The sequence below is a fragment of the Dipodomys ordii genome, unplaced genomic scaffold, assembly GCF_000151885.1.
Source record: "Dipodomys ordii isolate 6190 unplaced genomic scaffold, Dord_2.0 Scaffold8, whole genome shotgun sequence".
Classification (NCBI taxonomy): Eukaryota; Metazoa; Chordata; class Mammalia; order Rodentia; family Heteromyidae; genus Dipodomys; species Dipodomys ordii.
The window spans coordinates 24245706-24268620 of record NW_012267224.1 but is presented as its reverse complement, the minus strand read 5'-3'; the positions used below and the strand labels follow the sequence as shown (position 1 = coordinate 24268620).

Below are 22915 nucleotides of genomic sequence, written 5' to 3'. Positions count from 1 at the left end.
CATAAAATGAAGCCCCAGGAAGTAGACCTTTAAGTAGGCCAGGTTTTTCTGAAAGCAAGAGAGTCTAGTCTGAGTCAGTGTTAGAAGGAAGTCCTGCCAGGTGCTGGTGGCTCGTGCCTGTAATCCTAGCTACTCAGGAGGCTGAGACCCGAGGCTTGTGGTTCGAAGCCAGCCAGGACAGGAAAGTTTGTGAGACTCTATCTTCAATTAACCACCCAGAAAACTGGAAATAGAGCTGGGGCTCAAAATGGTAGTGTGCTACCATTGAGCTAATACAGCTTAGGGACAGTGCCCAGTCCCTAAGTTCAAGCCCCACAACCGACAGAAAAAAATAAAAGGAAGTCTTTTTTGCTTTAAGCTTTCAAAAATAAAAAGTTAACCTGAAAGATTTTGATGCTAACCAGTCAGCATTTAAAACTTCGTTGTTCTGTTTCCTTGATCGTACTTTTCAGGACTCTTTGTTCTGCCCTATGGGAGTTATCATTCTGTTTTATAGATTGGATGATACTCTATTCACAAATTTCATATTAAAGCCAGCTAAATGTGTTTTGAGTTTTGTCAACCTCTAAGAAATGTGCTTCATTGCTCCTTGTTCCTTCTCCTTCTCCTGTTGCTTTCACTATAAAGGACGTAGCCCACCCAGAAGTAAACTCCTACCCCAAATGTATCTAATACTAGGAGGTTGATTATTTATTTACCTTATTATGATGATAGGATTTTTCTTTATAGCCAAACTTAGGACATATCATAGTTATTTTTCCTTTTCTGTATTTTTTTTGGTTTTCCTAGGATTTTTTTTTAAGTTGGCTAACTTTCACTGATATACATTTCTTCCCCATATATTCAGTTCTATTGCTTAGAAGAGTTTCTGTCCAAGAACCTTCTGACTTGATTCCATTTGGGCTGGTTAATCTCTCTGTCTCTTGCTTAGTGTCATTCATTAGTCTTCATCATCATCTGGGGGAATCTCCTTTCTTGTATCGGAACCCATGTTTCCTGTGTGTGTGCGTGTGTGCATGCACACATGCACATACACATGCACATGTGGATGTTTGTGTCTACTGCCTCATTTTGGTAGAATACATCATCAAGTAGCATTTCTTGGGGCATAATACATCATCAAGTAGCTTTTTGAAAAGCATGAACAGGAGGTCCCAAATTTAAAGCTTTGCATACATGAAAAATGTGCTTGTGATTCTGTCTTTTTATTGTAGCTGAATATAGAATTTAAATTAGAAATCAGGATCATCCAGATTTTTCTGGGTTCCTTCTGTCTTTGAGCTTCTTGTGTCACTCTTGATGACTGTCATTCCAAATTTCGAGCCTTTCTGTGATACTTGCTTTTAAGCATGCAGATTCTCTTACTTATCCCCATAGTTTTGAAATGCTACAAGATGTGCTTCAACTAGGTTTTATTTCAATCTAGAAATAACCTTTAGTTTGGGGAGCCTTTCTTGTAAGTAGTCATTTTTAGCATTCATTGGAAATACGTTAAACAAAGATGGTAAGATAATTTCTAAAGAAGTAGTATTTGCATACCAACTGCTTCTTATGAAAACAAAATTGAGTGCCAGAATCTCAATATGGAACAAGAAGACTAACTTAGATGACAATTTCTTCACTATTCAGTTGGGATGGCTTGTGGGTTAATGAGTTCAGGATCTAGTACAAGAGGCGCTGGAGCTCAGATCTTTCTTTAAGATAGGGGCTCTCAATTCTGTGTGTGTGCAAAAATAATGTTAGGGTCTACCCTGCCGTGAATAAAAAAATAAAAAGGGGAAGTGAGGTCTCTACATCTATATTTAAAAAAAAATCTCCTTAGGTGAATCTAATGAACACAGGTTGAAAACCATTCCTTTAGGAACTTCTCAGTCAGATGAGATATTAATGTATCTCAATAATTGCTACTGATATGGTAGAATAGGATTAGTCCTATGATGAATTAGAGAGATTGTCGGTAGTGCAGTTGGAAAACTTTTAAATTAATTGAAATCAAGAAGGGCTACAGCAAGGAGGTAAGTTTTGAGTAGGTAAAGTTTTCATGGTAGAGAGAGAGGTGTGGGGAGAGTCCTCTAGACCAGGGAATGAATGCTGTAAGGGAAGTCTGGTGGACTGTTGTGTGGTGTGTGGAGTGTTTGGGGGAAGAGTAGAAGTAAAAAATTAGATGTCAGGTTGCAGCCACATGATGGACAAACCGCAGGGTCAGACCGAAGACTTTTGGTTTAATCCTGAAAGTGATGGGCAAACAGTTCGAGGATTTCTGATGAGTGAAATGACATGATGAATCTTTGAAAACTTAATTTGATGAGATTTAAATGAAATAATTTAAGAATATTCCCAGTTGGGAAGTTTCTGTTTTTGGTCTATGGTCCATGTGAGGTTTTAATGTGAATCTAGGAAAACAGTGGAATTAAATGCAATAGCAAATCACCAGTAAAACTAATAAAAGCAACAGTAAATAGGTATGTAGCATTTTCACATAAATAAATTCTTTCCTACATTTCATTTAAACTTTACCTGTCTCCATGTTTTATAAATGAAGGAGCTACTGTATAGAGCTTACACTGTTGAAAAGTAACCTCAGAAAAGGTGGAAGTGTCTTATTGGGTGGTGGTTATTCAGTGAGTTACAGGAGTTCATCAGAGTTTTATGTTAATATGATGACCAGATACTGTGTGCTCATCGGTTTTATGTACCAAATCTTTATGCTATTCAGATACCATCTTAAATCAGCTACTCAGATAATGGAATGTACTTTTCCACCTGAGGAATTTCTTCCTGGTTATCAAATGGTAAAAGAGTGTAGCCAGAGTTCTAAGGGATACTGAGGAAAAATGAAGGCCTGAGTCATCATCAGGAGAAATCTTGGTTAGGTTTTCTCAGCCAATGGCAAGACAGGATGAAGTCTCAGGCAGGAGAAGAGGATAGCTTCTTCCTGCCACCCCCTGCCCGGCATTTTCAAACCATTTAGAGAGTAACAGTAATAGAGTTGGGGTGAAAATAAGACTTGTATTGGTGGCTTGAAATGGCAACATCCTTGGAAACTGAAAGTGTCACATTTCTCTGTTTTATTTTCTCACTTTAGAATACCTGGATCTTCAATGGCAGGTGACGACGTGATCAGAAGACCGAGATGAATTTTAACACTATTCTAGAAGAGATTCTTATTAAAAGGTCACAGCAGAAAAAGAAGACGTCACCTTTAAACTACAAAGAGAGACTTTTCGTCCTTACACAGTCCATGTTAACCTACTATGAGGGTCGAGCAGAGGTAGGAGACAACCGTAACCATTTACTTTCTTGTGTTTTTTATTTTATCCAATGGCTCTGCTGTCCAGTCGTATGGAATAAACATTGTGTTAATGAAGTGAAGGTTATGCATTGTCATCATTTGGACTTGAAATAGAAATCATTTTCAGATCTGTTAATAGTTAATGTTATATAGAGGTCCATTTTATATTCAACTATTGAACTACTCTTCTAGAGAAAATAAATTCCTAAATTGATTTTAGATCTTTATGGAATTCATTAGATATGTTGTGTACATGGCTGTAGTCACATAAACTCCCAGATCATGTATCACAGGAGAAATGTATGAACATTTCTTCATTGTTAAGTGGAAGTTACTTAAAACTGATTTTTATGATTTTTGTGGACCCAACCAACAAATTATTCAAGTTGACCTGAGGTAGAATTTATACTTTTTTTTTGTTGTTGGTTGTGGGGCTTGAACTCTGGGCCTGAACGCTGTCCCTCAGCTCTTCAGCTCAAGGCTAGCACTCTACCACTTGAGCTACAGCCACTTCCGGTTTTCTGGTGGTTTATTGGAGAAAAGAGTTTCACAGACTTTCCTGCCCGGGCTAGCTTTGAACCATGATCCTCAGATCTCAGCCTCCTGAGTAGCTAGGATTACAGGCATGAGCCACCAGCGCCTGGGTTAGAATTTGTACTTTTAATAGTAAACAGTTACTGGAAACCTCCTTTGATGGGATCAAAAGGAAGCCGCCGATTGAAAATCCTGGTCAGTGAACACCTGCTGCTGGAGGTTTGTGGTTAGTCAGCTCCTGGCTTGTCAGTTGTCTTAGCTTTCTGCTTCTACCATTATATAAGGAATATGGATAAATAGTCTTTTCTGGACTACTTTTTTGCTCCTGACACACTGGGTATGCCACTTTCTAGTACTGCCATGGTTTTTATCTGTTAGGAACACCCTTAACTTCTAGGGAGCTGCTGGGGATTCCATTTCCCTTGGTTGACCACATGCTGTGTGTTATAAAATTGATTGCTTGGTGATCCTGATAGTTGATTTTAATTTTGCTTTTTTCCCTGACATGCATTCTTCAAGTTGATTTACTTGCTTTGTTTTTTGTTTTATTCTCATTAACGTCTTTGTCAATGATCTGGTCAGATATTTGGGTGGTTTTTCCCCAGTTTAGATAGAATTGCATTGTTTCTCATGGGTGGTTCTCAACTCTGTTGAATTCTGCTGTGACTTGTCATTGTGACCTGAGCTATTCTTCTTGTTCAAGTGAATTAAGACCAAAGTGCCTAATCCTTAAATTCCTTCAAATGCTGGAAACTTCAAAAGCCCTTTTAGTTGTAAAAGAGATTATTTTTTCCTATTGTTATTCTATTTAGTGTGGCTATATGAGCTGGTTAATTATCTAGTGATGTCCCAGTACCTGAAGGGAGTATCATGTTGTTTATGGTGTGAATACTCTGTTTCATATATCAAATCTGAAATTTCAGAAATCTGAAAGTTTTCAGATAAGGATTGTTACTAGAAATATGGATGATTGCAAAATCTTTGAAGTGTCAGTGCAGGGTGAACACAGCACATTGCAGGTGAGAAGGGGAGACCTTCACCCTCAGAAGCAGGTGGGACAGGTTTATCCTAATGTGATTCATGGATCAGGACAAACAGATGTTTGGCCTTGTGGTGTGCATGTGTGCACGTGTGTGTGTGTGTGTGTGTGAATGCACTCACGTGTGTGTGTGTGCATGTGTGCACGCATGCGAGTACACATGTGCGTGCACCTGTCTTGAGGTTTGAACTTAAGGCCTGGGTGTTGGCCCTGAGTTTTTTTTTGCTCAAGGATAGCACTGTGTCATTTGGGCCACAGTTCCATCTCCAGATTTTTTGGTGGTTAATTGGAGATAAGAATCTCCGACTGGACTGAACTTTCCTGCTTGGGCTGACTTCAAACCACCATCTTCAGATCTTAGCCCCTGGGTAGCTAGGATTACGGGCATGAGCCGCAGGCACCTGGTTTAAGATTTGTATCTTTTAACACTTCTCAGATTCTGAAGACTGAAGTGGGGTTAAAAAAAATGTTTCTTTTATTTCAGAGCAAGTGTAAGCATTTGCACCAAAGTTCAGAGGTTACCAGACTATTTACCAGTTTGTAAAAAATGGTACAGCTCTCAATACCATAGTCTTCCTTTATTCCAGGGTTACAGTCCAAGTCTCCCAGGGGATGCCTGAAATTGGACGGTGCCGATCTCTATGTATACTGTGCTTTGCCCTATATGTGCATACCTGCATACAGTTTAATTTATAAATTATATACAATAAGAGATTAGCAATAAGAAAATAGAAGAACTAAGAAAAAGTAGAACTATAATAAAATACTGTAATAAAATGGCCAGTACCACTGCTCTTGTGCAATACCACTACAAGATTGGCTAAAAGTTTACCAGTGGGTGAATAGTGTACACAGTATAGATATTATCTGTGGACAAGAGGATTATTCATGTCCCAGGTGAGATGAAGTACGACACTTATAGTTCTGGGAATGACCTGAATATTTCTTATGAATTGTTGTTTCTGGCATTTTTCCATTTAATATTTTGGACTATGGTTAACTACAGGTAGGTAATTAAACTTTGCATGGCTAAACCAAAGATAAGGGGGTGACTATACTCTATAGTACAGTGGTTGGTGAATGATGTGATTTTTCTGATTCTGAAAATTCTCAATTATATTATTTCTCGAAAACTTATCACCTTATTGTCACTTGTGTCTTCTTTCTGAAATAAGGTAATATTGACCTCCTTTTTGTGTTCCAATTTCTTTTCTTCTGTTTCTTTTCCAATTTCTGAGTTATATTTTCTTCTCTTTCTGCCTCAGACCTGTCTGTTCTCATCATTAATCACGTAAGATGCTAAGGGTGAAGTTCAAGGATCTGATTTATGTTCTTAATTTGCCAGAGAATCTATCTTTGCTTAATAATATTTACTGCTTTGTTTTTTAGGAGGCTGAAATACATTTAAAGTAGATGGGGGAGGAATAGAGAATATTACTCCTTCTCCTCACACTCTTAAATTTGTGTTGTTAATTGTAATTTTGCTGTGCTTTCATGCTTACAGAAAAGCTACAATAAGTATAAGGAACTTTCAAAAAACCGCTGGTGTTTGAGAAAATTGCTTGTGGTTTTGTCCCTTTATTTTGTTCTTCTTATGGTCTCTGTATATTATTATTATTATTTTTCTGAATCATTTGTCAGTTTAGTTGCTGATGTTGCTTGAAATAGGTCACTGTGCATTGTGTAATGACTGGGACAGTCTCTTTTACAACCACATTGTGGTGATCAATATCAAGAGTCCATTAATAGCCAGACAAATTTCATATATGGTTTCACAAATGTCTTTATGACTACTTCTCAAATAATGGCTGCTTCTCCCTACCCCCTCAAATCTAAGATCTAATTCATGAATCATACAATACAAGAAACAAAGTTTCTTGTCTTAAATTGTGTTAAATTAATTAAATAGTGTTTAAATGTTCCTAGTGAGAAGAAGAGAACTGTATAGAAGTGTTCTTGTCCATTTCATATTGTAAACCACCAGCTATAATGTGAATTCCCAGTAATTTTTTTTTTTTTTTTTTTTGTTGGTCGTGGGGCTTGAACTCTGGGCCTGGGTGCTGTCCCTCAGCTCTTCAGCTCAAGGCGAGTGCTCTACCACTTGAGCTACAGCACCACTTCTCCCAGTAATTTTTATGTACAAGTTTATAAACATGATAAGATTTAAAAATCCTCATGTCATGGAGACTGGCCACTGGGTTGGAAGGAGTGGCTCGTGTTAGTTTTTCTGAATAACTATGCTGTAGTACAAAAACTAGTGGTAGGAATATAGATCTTCAACAGTGGATTATTTTCTTTACCTTGTGATAAATCCTGTAACTGCAATTAGCCTTTCGCTATATATTGTCTAGTGCCAAGTCTGAACTCAGGGTCTTTCACTCTTCACTTGCTTGTTCATGGCTGTTGCTCTACAATTGGAACCATGCTTCTGATCTGGCATTTTGCTGGTTAATTGGAGATGGACTCTCAAGATAGACTGCCTAGGCTGGCATCTAACTTTGAGATCCTTAGATCTTAACCTCCTGAGTAGCTAGGGTTACTGGAATGAGTCAGCAGGGCACAGTTATCTTAGTGTCACTTTCCCCCTGAATCTGTTCAGAAGACTGTTATAGACATCGAAGTCATTTATTTAAAAAAAATCAATTTCTAGGATGTCTTTCAAATAATGTTAAGAGTTTATTAAATAGTATTTCTGTCCACTGCTCTTTTCTCACTTGACTACTGGAAGTAAACTTTCTTTCTTTTTTCTTTTTTTTTTCATTTGCCAGTCTTCAGGCTTGAACTCAGGGCCTGGGCACTGTTTCTGAGCTCTTCTGCTCAAGGCTAGTGCTCTACCACGTGAACTACAGCTCCACTTCTGGCTCTTTTGGGTGCTTAATTGGAGATAGGAGTCTCACAGACTTTCCTGCCTAGGCTGGCTTTGAACCATGATCCTCAGATCTCAGCCTCCTGAGCAGCTAGGATTATAGGCATGAGGCATTAACACTCAACAGGAAACTTTTCTTAGTCAGAAGTATATGCAACGTTTTGCAAAATCCTTCTTTAAAAAACAATTGTGTTTGACATCATGATTTGTATAACCAGCATTTTATTTCTCTGCTGCTCCAGGAACTCTGGGGCTGGAGATTAAGTCTTCCAAGCTACTTCCTTGTGATTAGTGTAAGGTATATTAAGTAGGTTTCCTTAGGTAGCCGAAGAAGAGAACACCATGAGCTATTCAGGCAGGAAAAGAAGTTTATTTACCAAACTGCTGCCCCCACCATGCGTGGTAGAGAGGCATGGCTGAAAAGGAAAAGGGGCGACCCACCCCTGGGCCAGGACTTATCTAGGCCAGGGACAGGAAGAGGTGTGGCCAGGTGGCAGAAAGGTGTACCCACACTGGATGCTGATGTGACCTCAGGGTCTGGGACCCTTCTTATAAGTACCTCGCGCTAACCAATTGTGCCACTGGAGCTCCTCTGGGACCCTTCTAAGGTCAGATGGGAGGCATGTGACCAGAGGTGGCCCAGGATGTGACCTAGCAGGAAGGGAAGGTGACTGCTTCCAGGTCTGCCAGTTACCTAGGTAATAGATACTGGGTGGAAACTTAGCCAAGAGGTAGGGAGGTATCCCTGTGTAGACCTTACATTCCAGCCTTTTGATAATTATGAAAAAGGGTGAAGATTTTCTCTGGCTACTTCCTGCTGGCAAGGTGTGTGGGCATTAGGGGTAAAAGGCTGAGATGTGGTCCCCTCTGGGAGAAGGCAGCAGGCAGCAGCTGTCACTTGGTGGTAGTCCTTGAATGAAGTCTGGAAGAAGTCTCATTAGGCAGTGAGGAGCTGCACACACACACACACACAAATACTAGAGAGCAAACAAATAGCAAGGGGAAGGGTCTGGGGCAGAAAATTATCTCCTGCATTCCAGGCTGTCCTGGAGTTGGTGGAAATGTCCCAAGCTACGTGACATTTGGCAGCTAGGTAGGGAGAACATCAGGTAACAAAAGCAAGAATGTAAATTCCTGTCCAGTTAAAAGGTAGATTGGTGTGGAAATCAGAGGGGCAAGGCTTCTCACTTCTGTTGACCTCCCGGTTCTGGTTAATTTTTTTGAAAGGGCAGGCACAAAGTGGCTGATGTGACATCATCTCCTCTTACTCCTCTCCATAGTCCCTTGATCCCCAGACTGCCTGAGTCTAGGGGCTTGTTGCTGGGATGGCTTGTTTCAGTTGGTATTCATGGAGATTTGAACTCAAGGCCTGGGCACTGTCCCTGAGTACTTCTGCTTAAGGCTAGTGTTCTACCACTTTGAGTTATAGTACCACTTCCAGTGTTTGCTGATTAATTAGAGCTAAGAGTCTTGAGCCCTGCTTCCAGCCTGGTTCTTTGCAGGTTGGTTGAGAGATGGAGTCCTAGGGATTTTTCGGCCTGGACTGGCTTTCAACTGCAATCTTTGCCACAAAAACCCTTTATTATTTCCAATGAAAGCAACGGGGAGATCAGATAGAATAAGTAGAGCTTACCTGGTCCTTATCAAGAATTGACCAACAAATATTCTGCAGTGACAAAACTTGTTAGATCTGATGAGAATTTTAGCACAGATATAGTATTGATTTCTTTCTGGTAACCCTAACAGTGCTTAAGTTAACCAGAGTTACAGAAAGAGCCTTAGCTTTTGCAAATCCAAAGCAATCTTTCATCAGGAAATCAGCTGTGTGTGATGGAGCCAAGCAAGACTCCAGTCTACTTTTACCATGGTGGAGGTAGTCAGGATGGTCTAGGCAGGAGTGAGGCCTGTCTTCCAGGTTGGAAGAGATGGACTGGATCTGGACTACATGTAGCCTGGCTGGCACTGAACTACAAATCCAAACAGAGTAAGAAGTGGTGTGGACATGGATGTGAAGGCCAGCAATGGTATTAGTGAAAAGTCTTGTGTGGTGTCGCAAGGCAGTTCAGTTCGCAGAAAAGGGGTGGTTAGGAAATTTTAACACTTTCAACTAAAAAAACCCACCCGAGTCACGGCCTAGGATGTGACCTAGCAGGAAGGGAAGGTGGCTTTCAGGTCTGCCATTTACCTAAGTAACAGCTACTAGGCAGAAACTGAGCCAAGAGGTAGGGAGGTGTCCCTGTGTAGACTTTACCATTAGTAGTTTCTCTGAGAGTAGGTATGATGGTCCTTATTCTGAGAGATAGTTTATTTTATTTTGATTTTTTTTTTTGCCAGTTCTGGACCTTGAACTCAGGTCCTGGGTACTGTCCCTAAGCTGCTTTATTTTTGCTCAAGACTAGCACTCTACCATTTGAACCTCAGCGCTGGCTTTTTCTGTTTATGTGGTACTGACGAAGACAACCCAGGGCTTCATGCATGCTAGGCAAGCACGCTGCTACTAAGCCATATATCCAGCCCGGAGAGACAGTTGAAAAGGAGACCAAATGATAAGACTGGAAGAAGTTTTGGTAGCAAAAATATAGTCTTTATACATCCCCCTCTTCAGGGGGTGGAGTTTGGGTAGTATAGGTAAAGGTTTCCACTTGGCATGTGAGCAATGATAGACAAAAAAAAAATCCACTTCATACAGATGAAATAGCATATGCAAAGACTCTGGGGTGAAGCAGAACTTGGTATGTTTATGGAACGGTTCCATTTCTTCATCGGTTTGGATTTATATAGTCAATAATTACTTGTACAAAGAAATGACTGATTTATTAGTAACAAAGAAGAATCATACAAGTTTAGAATTCCAAGAGACTTTGAAGAATGACCTTCAGATTTTTCCCTTCTAGAAACTGAAGATGGAGAGAGATTTGCTTCAGGCCACCCAGAAGCTGATTGTTTACCTAGGCAAAAACTCACATCAGGATTGGCTTGGATCAGCCTGTCCATGCCACTCCCTCAGTTCTGAAAAGCCAGTGTGGGGGTTGTTTGTTTGTGTAAGTGGGTGAGGGCACTCTACAGGATCAGATAGTCTTGTGGTTTGCAGTTCTAATAGATTCCATCAGGCTGAGGCTATTGCTCAATGATAGAGGCATGAACTATGAGACTCTGAGTTCAATCCTCACTACTACTCTGTGAATGGGAATAAATAGTGGATACCATCTAATGACTCTTGAGAACCTTATGCATAAAAATGCTCATTACTCTTAATACCTTTGGAGCATTGCTCCTGTTGTGCCTGTTGTGGCCCCTTCTCTCTGGTTATCCAAGTCCCGTCTCGATTCTCTTCAGTGGGAGGCATGGGACATTTCCTTGGTTATAAAGATTTTGCCTTTTGTAAATTACGATTAAAGTCCTGTGTGGTATTGTTACTCCTTTTCTCCCTCCCCAACCATCTGTATACAATAATCTCTTCCAGGCCTAAACATTGTTGCATAATTTAAACGTATCTGCCAGTGCCTTGGGCCTATTAACTCAAAATTTTCATGGATAATGATTACAATACTGCTGATCACTACATACTTAAATTCAGCAAAGAGATCATTAGATATTGGGATAATTTTCCATGAAATTCTGTTTTTAGGAGATCTACTACTTAAATGTAGAAACAAAAGTGTTTTTTTTTAAATTTACTATTTGCTAGTATTAATTGGTCCCACAAAGCAAAATGTGGATTCTAGTCCACAGAACCAGAGTGTAAAGTATCAGAAGAGAGCCCATGGAAATTTGAGAAATTGAAACTACATTTTGTGTGTTTCTAAACCTGTTTCAGACATGTAGAAAATAATATGCAGAAAGTAGCTTAGATACATCAGTGTTATTCAGAAACAAATTCAACAGAATTCTTTCAACTCTTTTTGGAGGACTTTGTGATTTGAAGCCCAAATTATTTGGTACTTAAAGTTCCAATTAATGACTACACTACTTGAGATAAAAAATGTTAGTTTTTTCTTTCTTTTTCTTTTTTGTTGGTTGTAAGATTTGAACTCATCCCTTCGTTTTTGTGCTCAAAGCTAGTAGTGCTTTACCATTCTGAGCCACAGTGCCATTTCTGGCTTTTTGGTAGTTGGAGATAAGAGTCTTACAGACTTTCCTGCCCAGGCTGGCTTTGAACTGCCTATCTTCAGATCTCAGCTTCCAGAGTAGCTAGCATTATAGGCTTGAGCCACTGACATTCAGTGACCTTTTCAAGTTTTAATCTTAGAAGACTACCTCTAAGATTTCCATGATTTCACATGTACGTACTTGTAAAGAAAAGCTGCAAAATATATATAACATAGTTGTTGGTTAAGTAAATAATTAAGGCACATTCATGCAAAGCTGGGTACCAGTGGCTCATACCTATAACCCTAGGTACTCAGGAGTCTGACATCTGAGGATCATGATTCAAAGCCAGCCTGGGCAGGAAAGTCCATGAGACTCTTACCTACAATAAACTACCAAAAGCTGGAAGTGGAGCTGTGGCTCAAGAGCTAGTATACTAGCCTTGAGGAAAAAGAAGTTCAGGACAGGAACACAGACACAAAGAAAGAGACATGCAATAAATCTCTAAATATTTTTAATAGCTTGTGGGAAAGCTATTTTCCCTTTTATTGTACTTATATGAAATAACCTTTTTCTGATCTATCTTTTTTGGTTATTGTTTCAGTACCAGGTTTTAAACTCTGGGCCAGTGCTGCTTGGCTTACTTGCTTAGCTGGCACTCACCACTTGAACCATGCCCACAGTCTGGCGGTTTTGGCTGATTTGCTAGAATCTCTGGATTTGTATGCTTGGGTTGGCTTTGAACTTCAGTCCTTTAGATCTCAGCCTTCTGATTAGTTAAATTACAGGCATGAGCCACATTTGCTTGGCCCTCTGTTCTTTAAGTAATGATAGCTATTCCTTAATTTTATTTGCCACTGCAAAAAATAACATAAAGGGTGTAATTTCTTGCTCCTTGTTACATTGTAACATGTAAATTTTGCTCTTTTTAGAGGATTGCGGATATAATTTCTTGGTGGATGAGAAACCATGCACTTTTATTTGTAAGATGGGATTCAGCTCCTTGTGAGCTTTTGCCCAACAGTTATACAACAGAGATGTAGTTACTAGGTTCAGGGTTCAGTGGTTCTGATGATTGCTATGATACAAGATGAATGGATCTGGCTTGGTTCAGCACACAGTCTGATGAGACTGCATAGTTCCACAATTATGGTCATAGGACTTAACTTTCTTCTGTTACCTCCATCCACTGTGCTGTGTAGTAGTGCTCTTGGGACGGAATTCCACCTTCTCATCCCGTGTACCTCTGTTGTTTACACTGGCCATGTATTTGTGTACCACCCAGAACTTAACTGCACCGGCCCTTGTGTTGCTGGGTGTATTGTGGGCCTTATTCCTAGGGGATTTCAGGATTTCTTTCTGCTCTTCAACTTTACATAGCAAGATTCCACAGAAGTTCAAAGGCTTTGCCTAATGCTGGCTTCATTCCATTCTCCCAAGAATCCCTACAAAGTATCTGCAAATAATGCACACGTTTGTCCTCTACTATTTTATACAAGTGGAGAAACTAGGCGACTAACAAATCAGGTGCCCTCCCACTTGACAAGGTACCTCAAATGTCTTCTCTTTCTGCCTAGTGTGCTGTTAAACCACACAGTGCGACTTCCTCCAACAGCCACCTCACTTCACTGACCACCTCCGTGCCTCCGTTTCCTTCCTCCTTGCCTTCTTTGGCTGCATGTTAGGCCTCGAAGAGGGTGATCTTACCAGTTGCTGTTTGTGTTTTGTTTTCTTCCTTTGTTGGCCTCTTTGTGAGGTGGTGGGAACCTGTGCATTCAAAGATGTCAGAGTCCATAGCTCATCAGCATTTATTCTCTGTGGCAGTACCTAAATTTAGATGTTTTTCCTCTTAGATTTTCTGATTTTTTTCTTACCTATTTTACCAAAACTTGTTTGTACTTTGTGGCTTGTCTGACTCTCTTAATACATTCCACCTCTCTGAGTGTAATAAAGTATATATCACTTGGAATTTGCCATTATAACCATTTAAAAGTATACAATTCAGCATCAGAAAGTGCATTTATAATGTTATTAACTTAAGGGAAATGCAAGGCAAACCCACAATAAGTCACATCATTAGGGTGGCCTTAATCCACAAGAGAGCTAAAAATGAAGCAGAATCTAAAGAAGTTGAAACCCTAATGGACTGCAAATGGGAATGTAAAATGTCACAGCTGCATTGAAAAACAGCAGCATAGTTTATAGGAAATGATCTAAAAGACAAAGCACTTCTATTCATAACCATTACAAATAAACATATGTCTACACAAAAACATTTACATGAATATTCATAGCTCTATTTATAATAATCAAAAGGTTAAAAAAAGCCTAAATGTCTTACCCACACAAATAATTTTTGGTATATATACACAACAGAGTACAATTAAAAAAAAATTAGGCTGGATATGAATGGCCCAGACCTGTAATTCTAGTTCCTCAGGAGGCAGAGACTGGGAGGATCACAGTTTGAGAGAAAAAGTTCACAAGTCATGATTGCAACCAATAGCTTAGGTACAGTGGCATGCCTCTGAAACGGGATGTGTACAGTTAGCCTGTGCGCAGGCTCATCACCCCATTGGAGGGGAGGGATGGGTGAGTTGAGTTTGATGTCTGCTGTCAGGGCACTGTAAAACCAGAGAGAGGCCACTCATCCACACTAGTCTAGGTAGAAAAGAATACTGAGTGTCTACCACTTACCTATCTGTAGCCATAGTCTTATTTTTAAGAGAAATCCAAGGCTGAGGGACCATAATAACTAGCTCAGGGATTCATTGCTAATAAGCGTCAAAGTTGGGATTCAAGCCAGTTCTTCCTTAAACTAGGGCTTATTCCAGTTCACACCTGTTCAGGTCTGGGGAAATCTCTGATACCACTCCCACTAGCCATGATTGGCCAGAAAGTCATATATCTGTTTAAGACTATCTTTTGTTACAGAAAAACTGTGAAGAAAGAGAAAAAGCAGAAGGAGTGGAGTTTGGAGGAAGCTCAGTACTGCTGGCTTCTGAGAGTCCTTTCTCCAGGGGGTCACCTGGAGCATGCTGAAAACCCAGCACTGAGCTACAACAATGCATAGCAACTGTTGTCTAATCAACACGTGTGAAATCTTTACAGCTCAATGCCCTAGGTTTTTATTGAGGGCTGGTCACTTAAGGTGCCCTCTGCCTAGCATCGTGCCTATGTTCCAGAGTGCCAGAAGAAGAACAATTTTGATTTGATAAACTGTTTAGACACAGTGAGATCCTCTGCCAGAAATGGTGAGATTGTCCCCAAATCCAGCTTCCCAGATGCCAGCCAAGAGCCAGCCATTTGAAGAATAGCAGTCTTCAGCCACAGTGTTAACTGTCTTTCTGCATGCTGACCAAATACAAAAATAAGGAAGTAAATTGAGAAAGGATGGAGGTCTTATCATTAGATTCCCTTCCTGCAAGTGTCTGCAGGGCCCTGATAGGTGGTGGGTTTCTAGTAGGGAAACAGATCTGCATTGGTGTAGCTTGCAAGTGGTCCTGGGTTCACCCAGAACTACTTTCCCTCCTAATGTGATGAATTACCATTGCTTATCTCAGATGGAGCTTTATAAACCCAATCCTGTATTTATGGTGACTTTTCTCTTTTGAAAGGTCCTCATTTGAATAGCTGAGATCTACTATTTGTGTTTCCAGTGGAAATATTGGTCCTTTTGTTCCAAAACCCCAGACACCGTGTCTCCGACTCACTATTACTTGGGTTGTTTCTGACTAAAAGTGGAACGATTTGCTCCACCTGGCTTCCTCCGTGTCTGGGTCATAGGTCCTTTGTGCTCATGTGTAGAGCATGTGGTATCTAGCTGTCACAAGCACATTGCAGGAGGTTCTGCCACAGGGGACCAGTTCTAGGTGGGCTCACCATTGCTATCCCAAGTGCCCATCATCCAAGTCCTTGTATTCTGTGTTACCATCTTGACATCACAGACAGACAGAAAGCCATTATCCCTTTATTTTGGGTCTGATGATGTCCTTATTTTCCTGATTGGCATTGCATAATTATTTTTCCATTACTTTAATGAGAAGCCCACCAGTGGTCTTCTTTAGAGTTCAGTTAAGCAGATTTCCCCTCCCCCCCTTTGGGAATCCTGGGGATTGTTTTCAGAGCCTCATGCTCACTCTGCTTGCTCAAACAAAGCTGTTGCTTTTCCACTTGAGCCATTCCTCTAGTCTGGCATTTTGCTAGTTGATGATAGATGGAATCTCATGGACTTTTTTTGCCTGAGCTAGCTTCAAACTGCCACCTTGGATCTCAGCCTCCTGAGTAGCAAGGGTTACAGGTGTGAGACCCTGATGCCTGGCAAGAAACACTAGTTGTGGTGTTGGATGGCCATGTCCACATCTGGAGCTCTGGTACTTCCACCTAACCTGAACAAGTAAATGTCACCCCTCTGTGTCTCATTTTCCTTCCCTGTGAAACAGAATAATAAGTACCACATCCTAGGAGGGTTGCTATGGGGATCATTGAAACTGATATATCTAAAATGTGCCCAGAATGAATCAAAAGCCACATCTGGGACATGGTGACCCTTAAAGAGAAGTTTGTTGTATTGTCCCTCTTCTTAACTCTCAGGATGTGAAAATCCATTCCCTGTTTTGAGTTCTCATTCTGGGTTGAGTAGATGAAGTTCCTTACCCTACCTCACAGTCCTCTAAAACTTTAGCATTGCTTAATATAAATGAATTTCACAGATTGTCAATCAACCATGGAAAAAAAAATTTAAGATTGTTGGAAGAAGTTCTAGAGTAGAGAGTGAGTGTGTTTACCGTCTCAGGCCAGAATCAGGCCATCTGGGGCTCCATCCAGGAGTATTCCTGACTTTGTGAGCTGAGCAACCACTGACTGGACCCTTGTGTTGGGCTTTTGGTTGTCTTTAGAGAAAGGAAAATACATTCCCTATCAAAGGTCTGGAGACCTGTTCACAGCCTCTTCTTAGCCTGTCTCTGCGGGTAAAGGCCAGAAACATGAAAACTGATTCTTAAAACATTGCCTATACAGATGGTAAAATCCCAAACCAGTGGCTGCTCTGTACTTGCTTGTTTGGGTTCTGATAAAGTAGAAAATGAAATTCTAGTGACATACTCCAGTCCTATTTTTTTTTTTTTTTTTTTGGGTCCGGTCGTGGGGCCTGAACTCTGGGCCTGGGCGCTGTCCCTCAGCTCTTCAGCTCAAGGCTAGCACTCTACCACTTGAGCCATAGCACCACTTCCGGCTTTTTTCTTATGTGGTGCTGAGGAATCGAACCCAGGGCCTCGAGCATGCAAGGCAAGTGCTCTACCACTGAGCCACCTTCCCAGCCCCCTATTGTTTTTTTTTATTCTTGTGAAGATGTATTAGGGCCTTCCATCTTGTGTTTCAAAGTCATAACTCTTAAGAAGTTTGTTTGCTAAACTTCATTGTAGTAAAGTCTCAAACGTACAAACACAGCAAAATCAAAACAGAATCCACTTACCAGCATGGAACATTCTGCTTCTCCTCTCCCTTCTCTCCTCTTCCCCTACTCTTAGCCTCTTCTGGGCCACTTACAACTCAGCTGGAAATCATCTCCCTGCTTGTTGAATGGTCTAACTCTTCTTTGTGTATAAATCCTTGATATGTGGCTCCTTGTGTGAACTCAGGCTCTCCAGCTTCCTTTCTGCTCACTCCATCTTGTGGTCTGGCCCACAGGACTTGAAGGACTGCCTTTTTTCTACCAACCTCTCTAGGGTGGGTTCTGATCCCACCTGACATTAGCTTTAAGGAGACAGCATCCGTTCCAATGGCTCTGTTGAGCATCCACGGTCAGTCAGCAGGATGACTTCCCTAGTTTGTTTCTCAAGGCCTGCCTTGCGAAGTCTGCAGGCTCTTAGTCTTCTCAAGTTTCAAGTGTCTGAAAAGAAACTCAAAATTCCTCCCCTCTCATTTCCAGCACAGTAATTGGTACTATGGTGTACCCCACTGCTTACGCCAGAAACATGAAAGTCTGTCTAAACTATCCCTGGTTTAGGCATTTCCTCTCTCATCTGGACTTTAAAAAGGTTCTGATGGGTCCACCTTCTAAATACAGCTCAGTCCTGCCACTTCCCTCTCATCTCTACCACTACCATGATCTAAGCCATTGCTGTCTCTTCTTGGGTGACTACAGTAAGTAGCCACCATAGCTGTTAGGACTAACTTAGGCTATATAGCATACAAAGTCCTTAAAAAAAAGGAGCTTTTTAAAAAATGGATTTTTTCTCTCATTGTGGGGATGAATTTAAAAAGGCTGAAGAAAAACTGTACATATGTATGTAACTGTTACCCCTCTATACATCACCTTGACAATTAAATTTAAAAAATAATAGACAGTACTAAAAAAAAAAGCTATATAGAACTTAGTGTGAGTGGATTCACACTTGGGATCCTGTATTCTGTCTTTCCTTTCCACCATCCTGGCTGATAGATCTATTATTTTGGCTTAAAATGGCTGCTAGAGCTCCATCCCTCTTGTCTGAATTGAACATTGATTTGTCTGAAGAAGAAAGCAAGCTAGAAAAGCAAGAAAAGATATCTCTGCCAGAGCCAATTCCCATTAGTATGCTTGTTTTATGTTCTGCTCAAGATTTTGCTTCTATCTCATTGGTCAGAACTTAACCATGTGGCCATACCTAACTGCAATGGGAGCTGAGAGAGAGTCTATCTGGGTGCCAATAGACCCATCCAAAAAAGCGTTAGAGGGAAATGGATGTGGTAGGTGGATAGCAAGCAGTTTTAGCCACATCATAACTCCTTTCCATTTTGTCCTTTTCTAGTCTGCTGTTCACAATGGCTACAGTGGGCAAAAACACAGATATGATCGTGCCCACCGTAGTCTAAGACCTATTAGGAATTTCACATTATTCCCATATAATATCAGAAGTCCTCATTTTGGCCTCTGGGACACTGTAGCTGCCGCCCTTTACCTCTGCCCCAACCAGCTATATAGTTCCTTCTCCCTCTGATTTTGCTTTCTGTCTGGAGCACATGGCTAGGAGTAGAGTGTGGAGTGGAGCCTGAGGAGCCAGGCAGTGGTCCCTCCCTGCACATGGCCTCCTCACAAGGAAGAAGAGACCCAAAGCCTCTAACTAGGCTGAAGAATAGTGATTTGGTAAATCGCAGAAACCCAACAAACCAACCGAACAATAGCACAAAAACAAGAAGCTGGAGTTTGGGTGAGTGCATTGTAAGGGAGAGGGGAAAAGGAAGTAGGAGGAGGAGGAGTTAGTTTAACAGTTCCTCATAGAACACCTTCCACATGGAAGTTTTGTTACATGCTTTCTTGAATCTGTCTTTTAAAAAATTACTTAATTCATTAAATAATTTAGGTCATACTAAGGATTGAGCTCAGGCCTTGTTAGGCAAGTACTCTGCCACTTGAACCACACCCCTATGCTCTTTTGTGCTCTGATAATTTTCCAAATAGGATCTCATAGTTTTTGTCCTACTAGGCTTGATTCAAGATCCTTCCTACTTAAGCCTTTGGAGTAGCAGAGATTACAGTTATAAGCCACCATGCCCAGCACATCTGCTATTTTAAAAGTACTGTTTTAAATGTACAATCTAAATGCTACAGGTGACACATTTGGGGATGGTGTTCTCTGTTGTCCTAGTGCTAATCTTAAGTCAGGCATGCCTTACGTATTTGTAAGTATTGGCTGTAATCCTCCTAACTCTAGGAGGTCAATACTAGTCTTTTTACAGATGAGAAAATCAAAGAACAGAGAAACCTAGGACATTATCCAGTGTCAGAGTCAGTATGAACAGATTTGGAAACCCAGTGTTGGCAGTCTGATCCTAGAGTCCTGGACTGTGACTTTGTGCCACCTTTGAGTACTTTTGTGATGCTCTATGGCTGGGCAAACTATGTTTGTAAAAGGATCTGACATATATTAATTTTTATATTCCCCAGAATGCCCATCAAGAAAGCCTGACAAGCTGGCGTACAGTGACTTCGTCATGTTCTGTTTTCCTTTGAAGGAAGAGAAGCTTTTGATCAAAGGTGTTCCCTGCTATTGGGTGTTTGAGTCACCAGAGCTCCACTTTTGCTGGTGTGAAAAGGAAGTGCTCACGTAGTTGCTGGCTGATTCAGTTTCAGGTTGTAAAACAGAACTAAAATCACAGCCCTCAAAGGGTAAAAATAGTACAGTCACATGAGACATCAGCCGCCTGTTTTAAAAACAGATTTGCAAAACTCATGAAGTCAAGGTTAACCTTTTCTGATTGAAAAGAGAATTGGATAGACCATGGTCATTTCTGTGGTCTTCCTGTAATCATAGGAAACTTATCACTGAAGGAAGCATCCTCTTTATGCCGTTTTATTTCCTAAGAGAGTCATATTCGACGTCAGTTTTTTAGAAGAGCCTTTTTGGGTCTAGAACTTAGATATGAGTGTCTTTCCTTGAACAAAACTAATGGCATCTGCTTTTATTTTTATATTACAGGAGCTTAATATATGGAGCATTTATTTTGCTTTTAGCTCGCTTTCCAAAGCTGTACATGAATAGATTTTTAAAAATTTCTACCACAAACTTAGGAAATTGGTGGGGATATCTTTCATCTAATTTCAGAGCCAAAAAGAGGCACAGAGAAAGAAGTTCAGTATGTATGCAAGGAGACATAGTGAGCAAGTAGTGGAAATAACATTCAAAGGATGCTGTGGTTCCAGATCTTGTGTTCACTGTTGAAGAATCCCGGTGGTTCTTTGTTTCCTGGAACATAAGACATGGGAAACCATGGAAGGTGCAGTGTGCTTTCCCTTTATTTTTATTTTTCAAAAGGTACCAAAAATTTCCTTTTTAAAAAAATACTTTTGCCAGGTGCTGGTGGGTCACACCTATAATCCTACCTACTCAGGAGGCTGGGATTTAAGGATCATGGTTCAAAGCCAGCCCGGGCAGAAAAGTCTGAGACTGATCTCCAATAACCACTAGAAAACCAGTAGTGGTACTGTGGCTCGAGGTAGATCGCTTGCCTTGATATAAAGAGCACAGGGACAATGCTAGACCCAGAGTTCAAGCCCCACGCCCGACAAAAACAATAACAACAACAAACAACAACAACAACAACAAAACCTTTTAGCTGGGTGCTGGTAGTTCATACCTATAATCCTAGCTACTCAGGAAGCTGAGATCTAAGGATTGAGGTTCAAAGCCAGCCCAGGCAGAAAAGTCCCTGTGAGACTCTTATCTCCAATTAACCACCAGAAAGCTGGAAGTGCCTCCTTCCAGTGTTGTGCTGTGGCTCAGGTGGTCAAGTGCTTGAGCACAAAGTGCTTGAGCGAAAACGCCCACGCTTGAGTTCAAGCCCCACAACTGACCAAATGTGTGTGTGCGTGTGGTGTGTGTGTGTGTGTGTGTGTGTGTGTGTGTGGAGTGTGTGTGTGTGTAGTGAGAGAGCGAGAGAGCAAGCAAGAGAGTGAGAGAATGAATAACAGCATTTGCAATAATAGAAGCAGGTCTCTCTCTCCTCCTCTCTCTCTCTCTCCTTCTCTACTTCCCTTTCTCTTCCTTCTCTTCTTCCCTTCTTTCCTCCTTCCTTCCCTCACCCTCTCCCTCTCCTTTCTGGGACCCTGATTATTACAGCCATGGTTACTGCCATGTAGATTAAGTGTAGCCCCTAGCATTACTCTTTATAACCTATCCCCATTCCAGCTTCTAGACTCATCTCTTGTCACTCCCCTATCCTTTTTAGTACCTTTAACTTGCCAACCACACTGTAGTCTTTACATGTGGTTTTGTAGCCCCATTGCTTTGCTTGTGATGTTCTCTGTGTCTGTCCTGCTCTCCCCCTCCACCCTTGTTTGCCTCCACCCTTATTCATGATTTAGGTCCCAGCACAAAGAGGCCCTTCCTGGATAAATGAATGAAGCCTTCTCTGACTGTCCTCTGGGTGAGTTTCCCAGTGTGCTCAGTAAAGGACTTCCCACATGGCCTTAGGAATACTCATTCCTTGCAGCCAGTTGGAAGATCCTTGAGGACCAAGCTGTGCCTTACTGTGTAAATGTTGGATGCTGATGGGAAGGAGGCACACAGGGGAGACAATGGAAAGGCAGAAGATGTCTATTCAGTTAATTCCTGACTTTGCTTGTTCTAAGAAGTCTCTGACTTTGGTGTTGAGCGATCGCTTATTCAGCATGATTTATTTCCTGTCGTGACCACAGATGACAGTGAAGATGGTGTTCATGGAGTGTGCCAGCTGTGACTGTTACCATCAAAAGAAGGGTCTGATTTTAACTAATGGCTAGTATCCTAATAGATGCCATCTAATAGATTTGAGCTAATATATAGTATTCTGTGCCACTAGAAGGGAGGTGAGGGACAAGGAAGAGCAGACACAACGCTCCTTCTGCATACCCTGATGATTCTTTGGGATTGGCATGTCGGCCACTGGGGAGCCTGGCATTGAGGGACACCTCAGGATGGGGCACATTCTGCAGCAAGGATTGATTACTATAGTAATTGAGAGTTGATTTCATTAGGAAGAGAATTAGGAGGGGTTGAATGGCCTTGCTTTTGCTAGCCAGTAGAGACTACAGAAGCTCATCTTAGAGTTCTGGCCACGAGTCTCAGGTTTCACTGACCCTTGGTCAACTGCTTTAACCTCTGGGTTGTGTTTACCCAACGGTAAGATATAGAAGTTAAACAACTCGTTACTCTGGCGGGTCCAGTAGTTCTCTAATTAATGATAGGGCATTGGAATATGGTGGGTGCCAGGGGCTGTGGGTGCATGGCCTGCACGGGCAGTTGTGTAAACACTGGAATTGTGGTGGTTTCCAAGGCTCCCTTCCTGTGCTGAGTCCGCAGTATATGTTACCTCAAAGAAGAGCTAATGCTTTATTTGTACCAGTTGAGAAATGTGCTTCTTTCTGAATTTTGCCTGTTCATAATGGACCATTGTCACAAGAAATTATTAGAAGTCAGTCAGCTACGACTTTGATCAGGATTTAAAAATTTTTATTTTGGTAGTACTGAGGTTGAACTCAGGATCTTGTGCTGGTTAGGCTTACTGCTGACACATACATTGCCCTTTCCTTTGTTTTTGCTTAGTTATTTTTTGAAATAGGCTTTTGATTCTTTCT

At 41.1% G+C, this 22915-nt stretch overlaps 1 protein-coding gene across 4 annotated transcripts in view; it reads left to right on the top strand.

The window, feature by feature from the left end:
- Nucleotides 1–22915, top strand: part of Tec (tec protein tyrosine kinase) — a 95741-nt gene that overhangs the window by 29286 nt on the left and 43540 nt on the right. For all 4 annotated transcript variants that reach the window (XM_013009148.1, XM_013009150.1, XM_013009147.1 and 1 more), the window contains exon 2: nucleotides 3086–3271. In XM_013009148.1, coding sequence (XP_012864602.1) covers nucleotides 3134–3271 — 138 coding nt within the window. In that variant the 5' untranslated portion in view covers nucleotides 3086–3133. The remainder of the gene's footprint in view (nucleotides 1–3085; nucleotides 3272–22915) is intronic.